Source organism: Dicentrarchus labrax, unplaced genomic scaffold, assembly GCF_905237075.1.
Source record: "Dicentrarchus labrax unplaced genomic scaffold, dlabrax2021, whole genome shotgun sequence".
Classification (NCBI taxonomy): Eukaryota; Metazoa; Chordata; class Actinopteri; family Moronidae; genus Dicentrarchus; species Dicentrarchus labrax.
In genome coordinates, this window is record NW_026136707.1 from 10,688,940 (window position 1) to 10,710,610 (window position 21,671).

The 21,671-nt window shown below is 42.5% G+C and overlaps 1 protein-coding gene across 2 annotated transcripts; it reads left to right on the plus strand.

Annotated features, from left to right (window-relative positions):
* Positions 1-580: 580 nt before the first annotated feature.
* lmtk3 (lemur tyrosine kinase 3) lies at positions 581-21,524 on the plus strand. 2 transcript variants are annotated; one of them, XM_051405478.1, is made up of 16 exons: positions 581-1,148; positions 3,629-3,777; positions 4,168-4,315; positions 5,038-5,111; positions 5,226-5,344; positions 6,368-6,455; positions 7,405-7,553; positions 7,672-7,756; positions 7,915-8,036; positions 9,175-9,324; positions 9,429-15,804; positions 15,902-16,065; positions 16,780-16,916; positions 17,576-17,910; positions 18,000-18,084; positions 20,062-21,524. In XM_051405478.1, exons 1-16 carry the CDS (start codon positions 1,058-1,060, stop codon positions 20,193-20,195), a joined length of 8,406 nt encoding a protein of 2,801 aa, XP_051261438.1. In that variant the 5' UTR covers positions 581-1,057; the 3' UTR covers positions 20,196-21,524. The 2 variants fall into 2 exon arrangements, with proteins under 2 accessions (XP_051261438.1, XP_051261439.1); XM_051405479.1 differs by having other exon boundaries at positions 3,629-3,762.
* The last annotated feature ends 147 nt before the right edge of the window (positions 21,525-21,671 follow it).

The following is a 21,671-nucleotide window of genomic DNA, read 5'->3' on the forward strand; positions in this document are numbered from 1 at the left end:
CTGATTTGAAATCCAATCACATCTTTGGATTATTTTTTGTAATCATGGAGGAAACTAGTTTGTAAGATGGAAACGCTTTTACATTCAGTGTCTGTAAATAATGAATTACTTTGATTTTAACAAACAGAACTGGATTTAAGTTTTGGGAAGAAATGATACAATTACCAATTTGTGGGGAGGAGCAGAAAAGTAATATAATAGCCAACTAATTGTTGTTGGCAGGGAATAATAATATTACTTTTAAAAAGACTAATGAGTAATAAATTAAATTTTTTAAGTAAAACTGTAAATAATACACACACAAAGTGTCTATTTCTTGTTTATAAAATGAAGAAGTCTTCCACTCTTTGTGTGCTGTAATAAGATGCCATAGTAATAAATGCTCATATGAATACTGAAGTGATACTTCAAAAGATTAAAAATCCAATATAAGATCAATATAAACCCAGCATACACACACACACACACACCATTAGCTCCCTGTGGGAATATTACCACAGATTTATTTCCTTTCTGGAGCATTATGATGATCAAGCTGGACCATGACAATGCGCGCCGTGTGTGTCTGACGTAGACTGGCGGAGGAGAAAAACACAGACGACCCTCCAACACCGAGAGACAGGAGGGAGGAAGGGGGGAGGAAGACATATATTTATTTATATAACGGGAGAAATAGCGGGGTGGTTGTTTTCAGCAGCTCCACACAGACGGAGGCAGTAATGTATGTGCAGCGAGCGAGCGGCGGGCTGAGGATGCACAATGGAGCATCTCACACACCGTGTTTAATTGCGGATTAGAGCAGGAGGAGGAGGAGGGGAGGAAGAGGAGGAGAGGGAGCAGGAGGAGGAGGAGGAGGAGGAGGGGAGAGCACAACAAGGAAGCCAAGGAGACGCTCTTTATTATTAGGAGAGAAAAAAAATCGGAGGGGGTAGACAGAGACAGCGTGAGCCCCGGAGACGGCACAGACCGTGGCGGGGGGGACGGGAGAGAGGACACCGACACCGACAGTCGGCAGCGGCGCTCGGATGGTGTTGTTGTTGCTCCGGACGCGGCGACGATGCGGCCACACTGCTGGGTGATGGTAGCGCTGGCGGGGATCATGTCGTACCTAAGCCCGGAGAGAGCCCTCGGAGCCCCGCAGAGGGAAGGTGAGCGGAGTCGGAGGTGGTGGTGGTGGAGGAGGAGGAGGAGGAGGTGGTGGGGGGTTTTGAAATCCTGTCAGTGATGCTGGAGAAAGGAGGAGAGAGAGGGTGAGAGAGGGGGGATGTAGTCAGTTATGAAAAGGCCTCTCTACATTGTAGGGGGGGGTTGTATTATCAGCCTGTATGACTGAGACATAATGCGAATTATTATTGCAGTAGGCTCTGTGGTTGACTTAATGAAAACAGGAGCGAGGCTGATTTGGTGATGGGTATGGTACCATATTCGCATGCAGTGATGAAAATATTAGGAGGGGGGTGGGGAGGGGGGGATGTTTCGATCTCGGGCCTCACATCGATGGCATTTAAAAACAACCCATACTGTATGAATAGCTGGCTAAAATCGTCGGCCAGTGCGAGATATTTAGTCTATAAATAGCCTCCGCTAGGCACTGGAGATTATTTAGCCTATTAACCAGTGCTGGCATCTTTATTTTTCTCAATCTGAATATGCCTTCTTCCCCCAAAGATCTGGCAGAGTGTTGTGTTTGTGTAATGTGTGCAGTCATTGTATTGTGGTGTATTGTTTTGATAAGAGCTGCTGGCACCGGGGCTGGTGGAAAGGGCCCTGTGTTAGGTTCCTATTTATATGCAGTGTCTGTCTGGACATCTGTCTAGGGAAAGATGAAAGAATAGCACTGCACAGGAATTGTGCATCAGGACTGGAGCCACCAGTTATATGTTTGGTGCATGTTTAAGGGACCACGCTGGCAAAAGGGTAATTTAGTCTTCATATTAAGCCCCTTGTTTTGCAGGTGGTCAGGAACAATTAGTTGTTTTTCTCTCTGTTTTCTTGGGCTGAAGCTCACGTAGGACTGATAATTTATTGTAACCCATCAGCTTTATTTTATTAGCAACAGATTGGACCATTCACCTGCCTACACTTTGATAGGAAGGTGGTTTTATATGCTGCACACATCGTAACTTACCTTTGCTCGGGATGAGTGAAACAACTGAATCTCGTTCTGTCTGTTTTGCAACTTTTTGAAAAAAAAACAAAAAAAAAAAAACAATTCAAGGACAAAAAACAAAACAAAATGTGCTTAAAGTGTTGATTAAACGGGTCCTACATATAAATCATGGAAGTAAAACAAACATCACTTAATGTCTTAGAGTTTTAGTGGAATGCTGAGCCTCTTTTTACAATATTTATTAGTTTGGTAAATTATTAAATATACTTTGAAATTTATGTATGCAGTGTTTACAATATCATGACCTTATGAATGAATGTATTTTTGGATTTGTATGATGGACACAGACTGAAATTGGGATATTTTAAGCACCGACTTAACATAAGATAAGTTTTAATATGTTTATGTACCCTAACCCCTGGGTTAATATCATTATTTCTCCCAGCACATGTTCATTATTTCTCATGCTTACAGTTATTGTAAGACTGTATTTTGTGTCTTAACAACAATTTAAAATGTATGTAACGTCAGTAAAACCTTTAAAGGTTTTTTTGAGGAGTAAATGTTATTTTACGTGGTGATATTTCTACTAAATATCTTGCTAATGTTATGCTCACAGCCTAAAACGCTGCTTTGTTTACACAGAAAAAAATAGTAATTCATTGCCAGGTGTGGTTTAAAAATGAATGTTTATATTTTATATATAAATCCTTCACTGTGTTCAGCGTGAGTTGGATGCCACTGTTGGACTGTTTCAAGGTGTCATTGTTCCTTTCTCTTGTCAAGTGATGTAATGTTTGACATATTTTTGCTACAGTATTATACTGAAACCTATAGATAATACCTGAAGGGTATTTAACCACCCTGCCCTGCCCCTTTTCTTTTCTACAGATGGTTCACTTCCCACAATCGACTACGTTGAGGTACAAATATCAAATGTCCCAATCCCTCCCCCTCTCACCTGAGTAGTAAACCTTCCTGATTTGAGTAATTATTTTCCAGTTTCCAACCCTTCCCAATTAGCGCTCCTTTTTACCTAAATGAAAACTCCAGCCACCCCTCCCCTGCTTCTTAACTGTGTTTCCTGAGTGGAATGCCATTTCTGATATTTCCCCCTTTCCCCATGCTTTTGTCCTTACTGGAATGGTATATTATCCCACTTTCAAACTTTAATTCGAGTCTCTATTTTCTTTTACTGATTCAGACAATCGTTATTTATCTTCAACTTAGTTTCTTTTCCTGCTTTTTTCCCCCCAAATCCCTGATGCAAGCTGTCCATTGGGGTTCTTCCACTGTGTCCCCAACCTGCCGCTTAGAACACGCTCCAATGGTTTCCCTCTAAACAAAACACCTATGTAACACGATTTTACACTTTTCTGATTCAGTGAAGTCTCTCTTTTCCTTCTCACTGACTCAAACCTAACAGTGTGTCCCCCCCCCTTATAGAAGCACAAATACCCTGACTTTCTGTATTAAATCCATTCCTCCCTTGTATTTTCTCCCCTGTCTTCCTCTCAGTTTCTCAGCCCAGGGCTGCGTCCCTCTCTCCTCCACCCTACGTTGTCATCCTCATCTCTTGCTCAGGGCTCGTCTCCTTTGTTCTGCTGCTCCTGACCTGCCTGTGCTGTAAGAGAGGAGGAGTGGGGTTCAATGTAAGTCTTCAACATGTAAGAGATTTATTCACCTCTCTCTGCTTTCTTTGTTTTTTCACACCTTTTGTGCATGCCAGTTTGTTTTTTTATATATATAATTTTGCCTTGATAAACTGTATGGAAATGGGAACATGAGTCAATAATTCAAATTTAATGAAGTGGAAATGTTCAATAATGATCTTTCAGTCTAATCTTGACTAAGCCTCCATCGTTTGACCTGACAGTGTTGTTGTTGAGCTGGCAGACAGGGTGTCATTAGTTCAGAATGGCTGCTTTCTCATTGTCTGCCCTTGATAGTTACTGCTAAATCCAACCATATCATTAAGTGAAAGAGTGCATTTTATATTACTTTTTTTTTTATTATACCAGTGTTGTGATTTTTCCGTGCTGTTGTGGCTCAACCAGGAGTTTGACAATGCAGACGGGGAGGAGTGCTCTGGAGGCTCTAGTCCCATCCAAGAGGACAGCCTATCGTCATGTCCCTCCCTCCCTGAGGTGTACACCTTGCCAGTCAGAGACCGGCCCAACTGCCCCGCCCTGCAGGATGGAGCAGGTAACAGCCTCAAACCCCTCACAACAAAGCTAGAAGTGCTGTCTTGCACCAAACTCCCTCGGGGTCTCTTGCCTGAGTCACTGATGTGGATCCATTAAAGGTCTCAAACTGAGGGTTCAACCAGCTACTGAAGTTCAGTGGAGTGGAAACTATGATCTGAGAAAATTCTGCATCAGTGCTTCATACGAGCAGGCATCAGCACACCTTAGGGAGGAGTACTTGAATCGTTGTCTCAGAAATGGCGTTGTCCACTCAAACATGGGTTTTGCTTATTTTGACTACATTTGGATGTTTGACCAGAATGGTGTTTGTTTTCATATTCATCTGCCAAACTGTACTCTGTAAATCTGAGTTAAAGAGCAGGAGTTTGTGACATTAAAACTAGTTTGGAAGCAAACTGTGGTCCAGTATGCAAAATGTGGAGGAACTTTTGAAATGATAAATATCTTCAGATTAAGAGATTCTGGATTTTCTAATGAGAAATAAGAATAAATATGATTTCTAATAAATAAGCAGCTAATTAAACGTTTTGTGACTGACGTCTTAAAACGTGTGGAGTTGGTGATGACAGTGGTAGTTTTTATTTAACTGTACCTATGAGCAGAACTCAAAATAATTCTCCTGAATGTGTCAGCTTTTTTAAAGGAACATCAAATGCTGCGATTTGTGTGACCTTGATCTTTTATTTCTCTTCTTCTTCTTTTTTTTTTTTTTTTTTACAGATTCCAAGTCTCAGTGCTTTAAAAGACACACTTTAAACTACCTTCAGGAGATAGGAAATGGCTGGTTCGGAAAGGTAACATAATTGACTCTCACATTCAGACTTATTTTATGTTTACTTATATTATTTTACTGCTGGTCTCCTTCTCCTGGGCACTCTTCCAAATTATTGTCCGTCCATGTCTCCTAGGTGATCCTGGCTGAAGTGCTGTGTGACTGCAGCTCCTCTCAGGCCGTGGTGAAGGAGCTGCGTGTCAGTGCCAGCCCTCTGGAGCAGAGGAAGTTCTTGGCCGAGTCTGAGCCGTACAGGTGGGAGAAACTGCTGTTAACTGCTACCAATTTTTGGGACTTAATGCAAGACTGTGTAACTTTTGCTTAACAGAGGCCACAGGTGACAATTATGGGATATTAAAGTATATTTAGAATGAAAGTAGAACAAATTTGAGTAAATCACTGAAATAACTGTATGAAGTCTGTTCTACGTTAGTCGCTATAAGCTGCTGGTCCAAGAAAGATTCAACCGGAGTGTATTTAACCAAGAAAGGGAGCGTTTTATTGCTTATAAATTTGTCTTTTCATTTTCAAGAGGAAGAATATGTTATGTCTTCTTTAAAAACATGACTTTAATCAATGATAAAAGGAGGACAGACTTGACAACTAACCACACAAACTAAAAAACAGACATTTTGTTGTGTATTTAGATTGGTTATGTGACTGCAGGTTCTTGATGATCAGTCTTGATGATGAAAACTGAACCGGCCTATTTACTGTGTTTGACTCTGAATCTGAGTAGCATTTTGGCTCCTCACTCTTTAACACACGCACACACACACACACACACACACACACACACACACACACACACACACACACACACACACACACACACACACACACACACACACGCACACACACACAGAGGAAGCATCCAAGGACAGGACTGTCTGTGCTATTCCTATCTCTGGGCAAAACCGAGCAGCACCATCTCGAGTCAACGAGTCATTTTCACACACATTCATATGCTGTTTACATCTCCTGTTTCTTCTGCTGTTGCTGAGGCAAAAGGCACCACCCCATCCTTTTATCTCATGTGTCCCACTTTGTGTCTGATGCAAACTGACCTATCCAACCACACACAAAACACCCATATGCTTTATTTCCATTTTCTTACTTTCATTCTCACATGATGTCGCTTTGCTGCTACACCTTCTCTTTTTCTTGATCTCTCTCCTCACTTTTGTCTACATAGCTAGATAGAGACTGTAAATTGTGGGTTTGCCTTTAACAGTCCTGTAATCCATCTGTCCATCTATTGCTGGTCTTTCCCTTCAGGAGCCTTAAACATCCCAATGTCCTTCAGTGTTTGGGGCAGTGTAGCGAGAGCATCCCCTTCCTCCTGGTGATGGAGTTCTGTCAACTGGTGAGTACAAATCCGCCATTTAAATATGGGACAAAAGTGGAATTAGACTTACAGGGATGCAAGTACTGTAGTTTTTAAGCTTCAAGTACTGCATCATTTAGTAGTTTTTTTCTTTTAATTTGTGTTTGACATCTACAATGTGTGCACAAGTGATTTGGCATCTTTGAAGCTGTGTCGGTTGTCTCTCTTTGTTTTGAAAACTTCCATAATAGAGTGCTAATTGCCATACGTCTTGTATTACTGACAAATGCTGTTAGTCAGCAAGAAAGCTGTTATGTTCCACCTTTGCAGTAGTAGTATTTCAGTTGTGCTGTAGTTGCATCAAATGTTATTTTACTTCATTTACCCTTTGATTTAATGCGAGTATCATTACTTTCTGCAGTAACAATAGGACTCTAGATGTTCCATGGTCACTGAAATCTGTTGTGCATCTCTACAGTCAGTTTGTTTTCCTTCCCTTCAGCTGGCTTAATCACTGACTGATTTAGAAAACCATATGAGTGGACTCTCCGGCCAAACAAAGACATAAGCAGATCAATTACAGCAACACAGTGAGAGAAGCTAAGCAACACTGGAGTCCTTATAAACTGCTATTATCCTGTTTGATAAAGTCTCCTATTGTCCTTTCCTCGCAGATATTTATCATCCTTATATATAGTCCTCGTTTTATTTCCTTGCCCTTCCTGAAGCACAAATGACTAATACAAAGGGTGGCAGCTCATTACCAATTCCCCTGCTGCTTTTAAGGCTGTGTGATGGAAAACACCTAAAAAGGGACATATTTACTGCAGAACTCACAAATATCCTCTTTGCCTACACGGTGCTTTATCTCTGTTTTAGGAGGAGGGCACAGACACTTGGCACACACACTTATGGCTGAACTGGCATTAACTCATCTTTAGTCTGCATGCAATTCACTGCCTGCACTGTTGTTGTGATGTACAAATAGGGAGACCTGAAGAGATATCTGAGAGCACAGCGGAAGTCAGATGGGATGACCCCTGACCTGCCCACTCGGGACCTCTTGACTCTTCAGAGAATGGCTTTTGAGATCACCTCCGGTCTGCTGCATCTCCATGAGAACAACTACATCCACAGGTCAGCCATGATTCCATAATCAGGAGTCTTTTGACAAGAATGTATCTCTCAGATAGACAGCGTGTCTTTATGTTCAGTGTGGCTGATTTGCGGAGGGTGTGTGTTCTGCTCTCTGCAGTGATCTGGCTTTAAGAAACTGCCTGCTGACCTCAGATCTCACTGTCAGGATAGGCGACTATGGTCTTTCACACAACCATTATAAGGTAAGTGGGTCTGTGCTCATATTTAACATAACACCATGATTTATGATTTATAATATATTTTAATTTTAGGAACCAGAAAGCTTTTGTTTTGTGACAATATTTTTGATTGAAATAATGTAAATAATGATGCATGAAATGTTGTTGTGTTGTTTCTGAAGGAGGACTATTACCTAACTCCAGACAAGCTATGGATCCCACTACGCTGGATTGCTCCTGAGCTGCTGGAGGAGTACAGAGGCTCTCTCATTGTTACTGACCAAACCAAGACCAGCAATGTGTGGTATGTTTTAAAGCTATACAGCACAGCTGTTTAAATGCATTGCTGCTGAAAAACCATCATAGAACGTGGATGACCAGGGGAAAAAATATGGAGTGGAACAAAGTTGAAGGAATATGATTTATGTAGGATAAATAAACAAACAAGTGTAAAATTCAGCTTAGATCCTTTAAAACGGTGGGTGTGGGGCGTGAACAAGAACCACTGGTTTAAACTTAATTAGTTACAAAATCTAATGCAATCCAGTACAACAGCTCAGCCATAAATTCTACCTTTACAAAGATTATAATGTTCAGTTTTGATTCACGCTGTCAGATAGGTGTTATTTTTACTGTATGTTTATATATACATGTATCATCAATATATATTATTAAGATTGTACATATTTTAACAAAAACAGTCCATTATCAGATTTGTAAATTTAGAATTTGTGTCAGAGCTGTTGCATTATATTGTATAAGGTGTACCTTATAAGGTGGTAAAAGAATACATTTGGTATATTCATTTTTATGCTAGTTTCCATTGGTCTCATTGCATTTTATTTTTTCTACTTTTAGCTTTGGGATTTGTCCCAACTCTTTTAAATCTGAAATGGAAGTTGAGTGAAACTAAAGACACAAAGGAAACTGTTGAAATGTTTCTCCAACATATTGTACCACAAGTACTCAACACAGTCAGAGTGACCTCTGTCAGTATGTCAGCAGTCCTATTTCCCAGTAATATCAGAGGGAGTGATGAAAGAACAAGAGCTCAGGCTGGACTGTACCCTTAGGCTCCGGTACTGCAAACTCCAATTTAATGTTTTGTTAAATTTACAAACAAGAAACCATTCTGGAAACAAAACACATAAGTAGAGGAAGAGTACTCTTTGTTCTCACAGAGGAAATGATGGTTTATTATTTAAGACAGATGTCTATTATCTTCTCCAAACGAGTTTCTTTCCTCAAGTAATATAATGACATAACCAACAGAATGTGTTTTGACCATTTTCTTTCTTATTATGTCTCTCAGTCTTGTCTTCTTGGAAGTCAGAGCTCTGTATAAAACAAGGTGTTGCTGTAAAAGCATTACATAACAAAAAACTAAGAGGTCTGTGAAGATTATAGTCTCTCACCATCTCTGCATCTTATTCTTCTTCCAGGTCCTTGGGGGTGGTTATATGGGAGTTGTTTGAGTTTGGCTCTCAGCCCCACAGACACCTGAGCGACGAGGAGGTGCTGACCTTCGTCATTAGAGAGAGACAGATCACCCTGGCCCAGCCCAGACTCAAACTGTCCCATGCAGACTACTGGTCAGTACTCATCCACTAAGTGCAGAAATGATGATTTTGTTAATGTAATGCCCTAATTTTGTCTCTCCAAACTTAACTCCCCTGTTTTTCTCTCCTGTCTAAAGGTATGAGATCATGCAGTCCTGCTGGCTACCTCCATCTCAACGTCCTTCTGTAGCGGAGATATTTCTCCTCCTCTCCTCCCTCCTGGCTGCTGAGCGTGGAATGGTGAGGCGGAGTGTTGGGGAAGAAGATGAAGAGGATGAGGAATATGAGGAGGGCAGAGGAAGGAGAGGCGAGAGCGAGGAGTCGTTTGAAAGACGCTGGGACTTACTCCGTCCACCTGCCTTCCAGACTGCAGCAAACGAGCGGCAAAGGGAGAGAGACTATGGTAGGGAAGACAGAGACAACTCCTACCCCCTACTGGACCCCGTAGGGAACTGTATCACCCCGTCCTCGTCTGAACTGGATGACATCCTGACAGTCACTGAAACTAGCAAAGGCTTGAACTTTGAGTATTTCTGGGAAAAGGCTCATGCCAGACGAGGTTACAAACCTCTTCCTCCTCCTCAGCCAATCCCGACTGTGAACAATAACCACAGACAGTCTTTGGACACTCCCACTGTGGTCCCAGTGATAAGCGCCCGGAGCCCCTCCCTCGCCAGTGAATACTACATCAGATTAGAGGAGCACACTCCCCAGGACAAGTCGCCAACTCTTAAAGGGAAGACTCATTCTTCTTTCCGTCCTGACTCTATTTGCCCCGGAGACATGGAGCTTGTGGAGATTCGCAGTGGACTGCTGGGAAAAGAGCGAGTCCCATATTGTTCTTCTGACAAATGTGGAAAGGGCCTCCAAACGGTCAGATCAAGCGAGGTTCAACTCCAGGTGCCCAACACAGGTGTGGCTGAATTCAGAGACACTTCGAGCAGAGTGACTGATTTCTCAGTTGTTGATTTAGGGGATGATGATGAAGAGGAGAGGAAAAAGAGCAGTGAGGCAGATAAAAAATCATCCACGAGTTCTCAAGCCCCAGTCCTTCCTCCAAAGCCTCGCTCCATGTCCATGTCATCAGCCAACCACCTTCATTCACGCCCCCTCCCTGCTCCTCCGCTTGGATATAGAGGATTGCCTCACTACACCATCACTGGAAAAATCGAAACAGACCCACATCACATGAGCAGCTGCCCACCCTCTACCTTTGATCACCTGGGGCTCCATAGGGCCAGACAGACTCTACCCCCATCCCCATCCCTCTCCCCCTCCCTTCCCCCTTCGAGCCATCCAATTTACCCCCAACCTCCTCAAATGTGTCCTCCGCCGCTCCCTCCCCACTCCAAACCACAAAGAAGCTGCCCCAGCTACAACACAGCAGACACTTATTCAAGATACAGTAAGCTGCAGATGCAGAGATCCAATAGAGACCCATTATCCTGTGACATGTCTGACAGAGAGGGTGTCACCAGGCACTCAGCATCACTGCACAACTCCAAGGAGACTTCTCATTCTCGTGCAAAAGACTTTGACTCCCCTGTCCGTCGAGAAAACCCCCTGCGCCCTATTTATCGCAATTTACCCCGCCCTCAGCCCACAAACTCCCAGATTGACAGACAGTCTTCATCCAGTCCCACCTACTCAGATGAGGATGACTCTCCCTTCATGTCCCCTGAGAGACCCACCGGTGGGACTACTGTTACTCACTCCAGCCTATCTGAAGATGCAGACCCGGTCTGTGCAGAGCTCTTCTCCAGGGGAATGAAAAGGACTCAGTCACGCCTTGACACCATCCTCCCTACTATTTGGAAGGAAGATGCCGAACTTCAGGCAGAACGTGTGGCTGCCGCCAAGAAATCCCCCATGCATCTGTTTCTGACAGAGATATCTACTGTGACAGAGTCTAGTAAGTCCAAGTCAGAGGATTCCTGGGAGGAAGAGAAGGAGCAGAAAAGAGATGGAGAGAGATGGGGGAACTTTGTGCTGCCAAACAGAGGGATGCGCCGCTCCCAGTCCCTGATCACAGAGCTGGGGTCAGCAGGACATTCATGGGGGCCAGAAAAACACAACAACAGGACAGGAGCTGAGGAGGACAGTACCGTCACTAAAGAATCATTCCAGAGGGATCTCTTCCTCACAGAAATTGACACAGGAAGGATGGACACAGATCTAGAGGGAGGATCAGAAAGTGATCCAGTAAAATATCTCTATCCTTCAGGATCCAGATTGCGACCCTATGTCTGTGCTCCAGGCCTTCCCTCATACACCGAGGCAGAGGAAGCCTATTCAAAGGGTATACGGAGATCACGTTCTCTCCTCTCCGAGATCACCATTGGGAAACAGGAATCTGAACTGCAGCAGACTGAGAAGGAGCCTCGGAGAACAGAAATGACCAGAGAGGAGTTCCTGAAGGAAATCCAATCAGCAGAAACCTTCCTGACTGAAATCATATCAAGACAAAATGCTGCCGCAAACAAAAAGGAAGCAGACTCCTCTCACTCCCCTACTCCACTGTCCCCTGAATATGAGTCCATATGCATTGACCCAAATTCCGCTCAGACCATTAGATTTCAGTCAGAGAGCTCCATGCGAGCAAAAGGCAAAGACGATACACAAACTGAGGCCATCTATGCTCAAGTGACCAAGCGTGCTAAAAAGAGTGAGATAAAGATTTCAATGAGACCTGAGATCCCAATCCTTCATATAGGATCAAATAAACAACCTCTTAAACCAGACAGCCAAGGAAGCAATGCTGACCACTGCCAATCTGGTGAGTTTGTGTTTTCAGAAATTATGCCCAAAAATGGTCTTCTGCACAACCAAACACTTGCATGTCAGAAAGAAGCAGAGGAGTGTTCAGATGGCCCTGCCTTACCTGCCAGGGGAGAGCAAACAGATCTCTTAGAGCGCCCTCCTCCTGAGTCCACTGAGAGCGTTAAAGGATCCAACACTGTGCTACTGCGTGAGAACAATTCGCTAATTACAAATGCAACAGATACTCAAAATGCTGCTGTTATAGGGAATGGTGAGATAATGAAAGAAGACCTACAGACAAGCAGTCCTGAGAGAGGAGATCAGACATGTGGAAAGACCGATACCACATCAAAAGAAAAGCACCACAGCGATAAAGTTTCTGCAGTGGACTCTGAACACATCACAGCAGAAGATGGTTTGGAGAACTCCAAAAATGTGGGTTCTCACAATAATGATGAAAGCGTTGCAGAAACGAAAAGAGAAGATTTACTACAAAACAATGACACTGGTGAAGAAAAGCATTGTCACATTGCCCAAAATGCATCCACTCCTGCTGGCACTCCAACCACTCCAGACTGGGACCCATCCACTGATATCTCACTCGTCACCCCGACCGACTCGGCCCTGTCACCTATGACTTCCAACTCAGCTGACTGCCTCACACCTAGTGACTCATGGACAAGCAGTGGAGGAGGAGTGGGAAACGGCGGATGGCGAGCTCTAGGAAATGAAACACCACATCGAGACTCTGCCTATTTCTCGGACAGCGACTGGGAGGGGGATGGGATGAACAGAAGGGGCAGTGATGGACTTATCGCCTCCAGGCCGAGCAGCGGTCGAGGAGGGGATCGGGGGACACTGACAGGGATAGAGGAAAAAACTGAGGAGGAGGGAGATATGGGAGAAAAGAGCCCCTTAAGAAATATTATACAGGTATCAGATAACAAAAGTGAAAGAGGAGAAAAGACGACCATTGAGATGTGTGAGGAAACTCTATATCAAAATGCTCCAGAAAATGCCATCTCTCATTTAGGTGATGACAAAGATATTCTAAACAAAGGGCTGGAGTCAACACAGAGAGACGATTCTGGCATTTTCCCAAACGAGAGCAAAAAGTCAATAATGCTATGCGATGACCCTCAGGCCAAGGACTGTGTTGACTTAATTGATAAATTGTTTTCAGAATTAGATGATGAGCCACTGAAAGGGCTCCAACACAGCGGTGGGTATCCGATAGACAACCACTTCACAGATGGCATCATCTCTCAAATAACAGATTGCAAATACCAGGACTCTGCAGAGAACGATTTAAATCTACATTCCAAGAGCATTACTGAGACAAATATTTTGATCGAGTCTGTATCTGGCAGCCAGTCGAAGGATTGCATGTTAAAGCCCAGTAACAATGATTACACAAGTGCTACAGAGATGGATATTGATCTCTTTGCACTGAACTCCCTCAAATGTGAAAATGACTCAGTGGAAACTGTAACACCAACACAAGTTGACAACAGAGAGTCAAGATTATCGAAACTGTACGGCATTCAAACCACTGATGCCACACTGAGCGATGAAACCCCGTCAGTAGTCGAGCCAAATGATGATGGGAAGTCTATCTATGATAAAGTGAGTGGTCTTACGTGTCCCTCTTGGGCTGAGTCGGGTGTTGAAGAGCCTGAGAGATGTGAAGAGAGGCCTGGTCTAGACCACAATGAGCTGGGCCTCAGAAACCTGCGCTACTTAGACGGCAGCGAGTACAAGAAGGTCACGGCAGAGACTGAGAAACAGCTGGCTGCTGCAGAGCTGAGTAACGCCATGAAGGAAAAGTCACCCTTGAGAGGAGCGGCAAGTCAGATGGACTCTGCTAACAATGTGGATAAAGACTCCTGTGAAGGCCTTGATGTGAAAACTAAAGAGTTATGGAGTGCAATGGAGGAGGATGAAGAACGAACAGGAACTGGTGTGGTTAGAGGAGAGTTTGACTGCAACCGTTTTTCACAGACAAGCGACTTGCGCTTGTGGCCTGATGAAAATGACCAGTGGGCCTCTCCAGAGAGGAGGTGCCAAGACAGTGAATTGAGATCCGAATTTTTCTCTGGATTCAATAATAAGGCCTGGGAGGTAGGGGAGAGGCTCGTTGTGGGACAGGAGTTTTGGGAGGCTGAAGAAAACGATGAACTTGCAGAAAGTGAACCTCACCCCACTGTCTTGGAGGGCTGTGAAGAAACCTGGAATGATGAAACACAAGGTGTTCCTGATAATCTTGCCATGAAGGAAAAGTGGGACTCTAAAGATGGTGACGACCAACAGACTGTCGAAGTGGTGGACGTACAACAAGAGGAAAATATTGAGGACTTAGGAGACATTGGCAGTTTTAACAAAGACCGGAAAACAGAAGGCTCAGATATTGAAGTAGAGAATATAGAAATACCAGAAGAGGAGACCTTGGAGCAAGGAGAGATTTCATCATGCACAGAGACAGTCAGAGACGGGGAAGGTCTGCTAGACTCCACAGAGACACAGGAGAATCAAAATTTTAACAGATGGCCTCAGAATCACCTCTGCAAGATCCAAAAAGAGGAGCAGACATCAGCTGAACATGTTGACAACGAGCCGGGCTCTGATTTAGAGAACAACTTCAGTCACACTTTAGAGAATAAAAGCTCAACTGTATCCATTTGTATCACTGAAGCTCCTCAGGTGAACTTTTCAGATCTGGAAAACGTCGAATCAGGCTTAGATTCAGAGGCTGAAGTGATACCGTGGCTTGCTGGGCAATACATAGAAGAGAGAGTGAGCATTATGAACGTAGAGGAGGATTACAGAGACGTGTCCCTTCCATCCAATCCCATCTCTTGTCCCAGTGACCTTGATGTGAAGGAGGAGATAGATCAGTCATATCCACAGGTAGACAATTTCAGCTCAGTAGATTTCCCTAGTCCTCCACCAAGCATAGACCTTGATGTGCAGGATGATAAATTGGAGAGTTTAGACGACTCTTTTCCTAGTCCACCACCATCTGTTATAGAGGCAGAGGAGTTTATTAGTCACATTAATCTAGAGGAATTCATTGCTAGCGCTGAGACAGAGACGTATATTTCCCCAACTCACAACACAGATGTCTCAGAGCCACCTGCTACAACTCAGAGTATAGGGATCTCAGCCAATCTGAACCTCCCCTCTGTGCATATAACACTGGCCGATGAGAGCAACCTTACACCCGGTGTAGAAAAGCAGGATGAACATAATAATCTATTCCAGAATACATCCTCTACCACCCCGTCTTCTCCCCAAGTTCCCCTCAATAATCTCCCAGAATTACTGATTTCTGAGTGGAAGGATTTGGATGAGGAGCCCCTGGAGGATTTTGAAAAACTGGAACAACTGTGCTGCATATCAGGGGATGAGGAGGACTCTCTGGGGGACCTTTTTCTGGGGAACCTGGAACTCCTTGAGTCTTTGAAGAAAACACCTGATCAGAAAGTCACTAGTGCTGGTGATAGTAATACAAGCGTGGAGATATGTGGCTCTTCTACTCCTGAGGGGAGCGGGATGGATTTGAAGGAGGACGAGATCTCTGATAACTCTGATAAGCTGGCAGAGTCTGCACCACATGTGATCCTGGATCCTCAGGACAAACTGTCGCCTCAAGAGGAGAGGAATGACGGGCATAGATCCCCAGGCCAAACAACTGATGTCAAAGACCAGGGATCTCTCTCGAAGATGACAACAAAGAATGGCCTCATGATGCAGGTGAGCTTGTTTTCGTGTGGTCTGTTGTGAGAATGCTCCTTATATTACCTTTCTGAGTTTATTCACCCCTCTTTATTGTTTTGTTTTGTTGCTTCAGGTGTGTGAGGAGAGGCTGCAATTCTCCCTCAGTGAAAATGTGAAAACAAATGTGCTTTGGGGGTCGGCTGTTAAAGACACGGTGACGCTCCGACCCTGGGGGGAACAAATCACAGAGAACAGCACTGAGCTGGTCACTGTGAAAGAACAAAAGGAAGATGAAAGGTATGAAGATGGCTGAACTTGGAGTTTATGTCAAAGGGTCGTTTCACCCAAATTGCAGAAAACAAAACCTCATATTTTGTTGCTGACCTCAAGTGGAATCTAAGTTCTAAAAAAATATTAATTCTTTCTTTTATTCACAGCAAATATCCTAGCAATGTGGGTTTCATTTTCAGTGCTCAGACCAGTAAAAATGTATATCTAAAAAGTTCAAAATCAGTGTATTTATAGAGTTCGAGTCCAAACCTGCAGCTGCTCTGGTTCAATTCCAACCTCTTCCCCACTTGTCTGTCACTCTTCTGCAACTCTATCAAATGAAGGCAATAAAAAAAAAATCGAAATCAATGTCTCTTTTCAGAAGCAGTGTCCACATTACTCTGGATAATCTACAGAGCACACTGCGACACATTTTCAGACTTTTCTTTTGTATGAATAATTTCCAGTGACAGCAACATTTTGTGGATTATCTTGAGTATATGTGAAACTGTCTCTGGAAAGAGATATAGATTTTTAAATGTAATTTTTCAAAGATGTGAACAGCACAAATTAAATTACTTGAATTACTCTCCATCATATTGCGAGTTGCATTGATGAATATTACAAAACCTGGACAAATGAAACCAAAACTATATGTATGGCTAGATACTACAAGAATTAAGTCATTTTGTGACCCATCATGTTGTCATCATGTAATTAATTGTTTTGTTGTTGTTGTAGCCACGAGGAGCAGGAAAGTTCCCCCAGCATTCAGCCGAGTCACACCGAGTCTGATGAAACTAAAGCTGAGCCGCTCACTGTGCTTGAACAACCTGAGGTCACAACCCCTCAGCCGACTGCTAACCAGGCAATGAAAGGTACCTTCATGTTCCATATAGTGCTACATGACTGAGATAATTAAATACAAACTGACATATCTGGAAATATGTCTGATAGATGAACATGTAGAGTATCTCAGTAGTTTAAGAGCAGTCAGTTACTCCTCTTCAAGCATTTTAATTTGTTTTTGTTGTGTAAAAGTTTGTTTCCCCATTGATTTGTGTTTCCCTTAACCAGAACCTAACCCTTAGTTATAACCCCAATCAGTTATATCCACAACTATAATGCTAAGGTAAATTAAGGTCTTACCCCAATCATACATGGTAGCATTGTGGGAGACTCTACTCAAAGGGGAAACAGACTTTAGCAGAAGAGTTTTGATACATCTACAGTAAAGAGAGAAAATATGACTGAAAACAATGCAAAAAACAAACAAATGCATAATTAAGTAAATATATTCAGTCTAAATAAATAAAGGAAGCAAAAAGAGGAAGAAATAGTGTCAATGGCCCTTAAGTAAACTGGTCTACCTGTAATAATGTGAATAATGTATTTATCTAATTCTTGTAAATATGTACTTAAATACTTCTCTAATCCAGTTTGTACAAGTCTGGGCCGTTTTCAGTTAGGCGACAGCATTGACTCTTGTTATTCCTTCCTCATATCTAACAACCCTTCCCGACTCTCATTTTCACAGCAAAACTAGCTCGTCTGTCTCTCGCCCTCCCTCCTCTCGCTCTGACTCTTCCCCTCACCCCCACCGGTAAAGGAGGATTCGGGGACGGCCCGATTGGTAATCGGATTGGAAGACGGAGAGGTCTGTCCTCGGCGAGCGACCCTGACGATGAGGAGGAAGATGAGCAGGAGGACGAAAGCTCCCGGAGGGTGATCGTTGTCACAGAAACGGATGTGGACAAACGAGTCGGGCTGAGGAGTCTGCTGAAATCCCCCAAGGAACCAATGGACAGAGAGAAGGACAGGGGAAGAAATGTGTCCTTTTTTGATGATGTCACGATCTATCTTTTTGATCAGGTATTTCCCATATTTCCAATAACTGAATTATAAGAGATCGTGTTGGATATAATAAGAGGAGGACTGACTATTCTGTTTAATTACAACAGGAAACTCCAACCAATGAGTTGAGCACTTCATCGCCCACTAGTCCAGCCCCGGTGTCTGTCAGAAACACCAAGCTGGATTTGCGTGGTAAGATCAAAAACATCTCACATTCATGATTCATAAGACACAGAGTGACAGAGTGAAGTTACATTTTTAGCCATGCTAGTGTGCTATATCTCAACAACTCCAGGGTAGATTGCCATTAAAGTGAAACTACACCCTTCAAATCTGCTAGCTATCAAGAAAAACAAAAAGCATCAGAAGTCTGCAAAGGACGGAGTGAGTGACAGACTGACCACAGCAGTGTAGCAGGAACAGTAAGCTGTTAGTCGGTTGTTAATGGGCAGCTGCTGTCAGACTCTCTGTGTCCTCGCTGGAAACACAGAGTCTGCAGCTTTTACAGTCACTCGAAGCACATTCACGGCCGTTTGTGAAGGTTTCTGGGTAGTACCTGTGTTGTTGCTAAGCTAAGAGCTCAGAGAGGCTATGTGTGTGAGTCTGGGGTTCGGGGGACTGTCAGTGCGTCAAGGTAAAGACTGCAGTCCGGTGGTGTTTCTACAGACGTCCAAACCACTGCACCAAAATAGAAAAATACTAAGTAGAGGGTTAGCAAGAACAATAACATAAACTCCTGTGAATGATTCTCAATCAGTACATGAAAATGAGCGCAGCAGTTTCAGAGACTCACACTCATAACAGAGGCTCTGATTAGAGGACATAAACACTTGTTTTTTTATATAAATGTCATGACAGAAGTTAGTCCCAAATGGTCGACTCCATGTCAGCATTGGCCTTACAAGGTTCAGGATGTTCAGATTGCATGTTGATTCATTTTCAGGCCATGAAGTGGCCGACTTTCATAGTTTTGGTAATAATGTCAATAGTAACACCAGCATTGACGTGTTTCATCAGTTCATTCATATTTGACCAAATACCTGCAAAACTAATGACATTCACATCTTTCTCCTCAGCTGTATGTTGAGATTTGTACTAATTGGCTAATGTTTGCATGCTAAGATGCTAAACTAAGATGTTGCACATGCTAAACATTATACCTGTTTAACATCAGCCACTTTGTCAGCATTGTCAGTGTGAGCATGTTAGTTCAAAGCAGCATCACAGAGCCTGCTTCAGACTCTTCTCTACTATCAGACTATGAAGATAATGAGCATACGTCTGGAATATGTTTATTTCTAAACACGTATTATCACTCAGTACCCACCTTGAGCCGGAGAATGACGTAATAAAATCTGACGGCCTCTTACTCATCGCCAACCACCGAAATGGAAAACCCTCAGTTCAACCATTTCCTCTCCAAATATGCAGCCAGAATTAATCTTCTATAATTATCCCCCTCGACACTGTGACATGTGGAACTGAGCAGGGACATAAATCCTGTGCTCAACAATGCAAGCCTAAGCTGTGTTTCCCAACACATTTTCATTTGCTCTCTTGACTTCCTCTCTCCATCTCGTACACTGATCACCTCATTTCACAGAATAATGAAAGTTTGGGCTCAGAATTTCACTTTGGGCTGCGCACGTATACTGAAAGGCAGAAAAGTCCAAAATTAGATGCTTTCATGATCTTTAGAGATGACACTTCAGAGCGTTGAAAGAAGAGGCCGCGTTCCCTTTGAGTTATTTTTAACTAAAACTGTCTTGTGTTGCTTCAGTGTGATTATATTAATAGATATAGATTATTATTATTTTTATGACTTGTTTTTGGTTTGGTGGCATCATCTGAATGTATAACAGTAGTATTGAAGGAACATGTGTCCCAGTGATGAATGGATTATGAGAAAACAAGCCCTCTGAGCACAGACTTCCCTACTGCTCCTACATAGGCGGAAGACACCCAGACCTCCTGCAGGTGAACCAGAACTATCAGACGCTGCTGTGGGTTAAAAATCTGCAAAACAAACTCTACATTTACCTAAATTAAAGGGATGACATTAACTGCAACTAGTTCCTGACCTGCTATGAACAATGAACATCACCTAGTGACATAATGGAGGTGCAGTGAAATTCACACAGTGCTTGATCTTGTTTTTCTTTCCATCAGGGCCGAACATCAAGAGCAAAGAATCAAAAAGGAAAGAGGATTTATCAATCAAACCGAGGTCGCCTGTGGGGGCCAATCCAGTGACATCATCACGCTTCACTGTCAGCCCTGCCAATGACCCCCACTTGGTGTAATGTTATACATGGGAACCTTTAGAGTTGAACCCTCTTGGACTGGCCAGTGAATTAACCCCAACAACCAGCCATTCACCCAGAGGCTATTTTTTTATTGAATAGGCAACTGAAGAATGAGACTCCCGTTCTAAAAGCTGGACACATTCCAGATTTTACCAGCGACAGGATTTTGTATGACAGGGGTTGTTGTGCTCCTGCCTGCCACTATTTACAGAGTTTATTCATAGCCTTCGGCTACAAAAGTCTTTGGAAAAGGCAGCATATGTTAGGAGAAGAGGAGCCTGGAGCTTTGTAAAATCGGAAACAGATTTGACAGCTATGCAGTGGGAGTCTTGCTGTGTACCAGCTTACCTTCTCTTTTTCTGCTTCATTTTGTTGTATTATTCCCCAGATGTGCGGGGAATGCACTTTCTTTAGTCATTCATCTGTCTATGTAAGCGCTTGCATTCCAGTCCTCTCTTTATTAAAGACGTTTTTCATTGCAGTCAGTCAGTTGTTCTTGTAGGCAGCAGTTTGGAACAGAAATCGCTTGACTCCTGTATTTGAGAATACTCATTTGCATTTGTACAAATATCATAATACAAGTGTATACAATATCATTTTAGAGCTGTTTACTTTTAGATGTATTCTTAGACTGCACGAAAAATGAAACAAGCTATGCTCCTTTATACTTTGAGTTCTGAAAAGATTTCTCTTACGTTATTACTATTAATTTATTTATTTATTATATTGTTTTTATTTATTTATGTAAAGGCAGTTTCCATGCAATATTTTATTTATTTGGTTATTTATTTATTTACTTATTTATTAATCAATTTATTTATTTGTTTTTCTGCAATTTAACAGATATTAACTTAGCTATAATTTGTTTGGGACAGAATGCATCTAGGTTATTCCTTCTCTAAGATCTTCATAACAAATAAATCAAAATATTTTCCCAAACGTCTTAATTGCTAAACAAAAAAGTATTTTGTATAATTTTACTTGTTAATATATGCCGATCTGTATGGAACTATGTCCTGTAATGTGTCATTATTTTCCAATGTCTATGAATTTTTAGCTGTCTTGTCATTCTTTTACCTTGTTTAATGACAGTTAACGTAGCTTAGCATGAAAAATCGAAGCCTTTCATCAGTAAATAACTCCATTTGTTTGTGTATCTGTTAATTTACCCCATTTTCTACTAATAACAGTCCATCATGCAGTCGAGATCCAACTAGTCCATTTGTTTAGTCTGTTTAAATGTTGGTTTAAAACCTGTATTGTTTAAAGAATGGTTTTCAAGGGATAATGTATAAACAAGGGGAAATAAAAACTTCAAAATGTGAATCTCTTATTGAAATGTTTCATGACAATAAATCGTATTGTTTTGTAATCACAAAGCGCTGTATTTATAACAAAGAAGACCCAAGTAAACCCCTTATAAATATGTCCGTGTCTGTGCGGCGTGTTTTAACTCAATTTCCCAGAAAGCAG

Excerpts from the sequence above, each read along its gene's own strand:
- lmtk3 (XM_051405478.1), top strand. The coding sequence starts at position 1,058 with ATGCGGCCACACTGCTGGGTGATGGTAGCGCTGGCGGGGATCATGTCG. Across the intron at positions 1,149-3,628 it reads CGGAGCCCCGCAGAGGGAAG|TTTCTCAGCCCAGGGCTGCG; the intron begins GTGAGCGGAGTC and ends TCTTCCTCTCAG. Across the intron at positions 17,911-17,999 it reads CGATCTATCTTTTTGATCAG|GAAACTCCAACCAATGAGTT; the intron begins GTATTTCCCATA and ends TAATTACAACAG.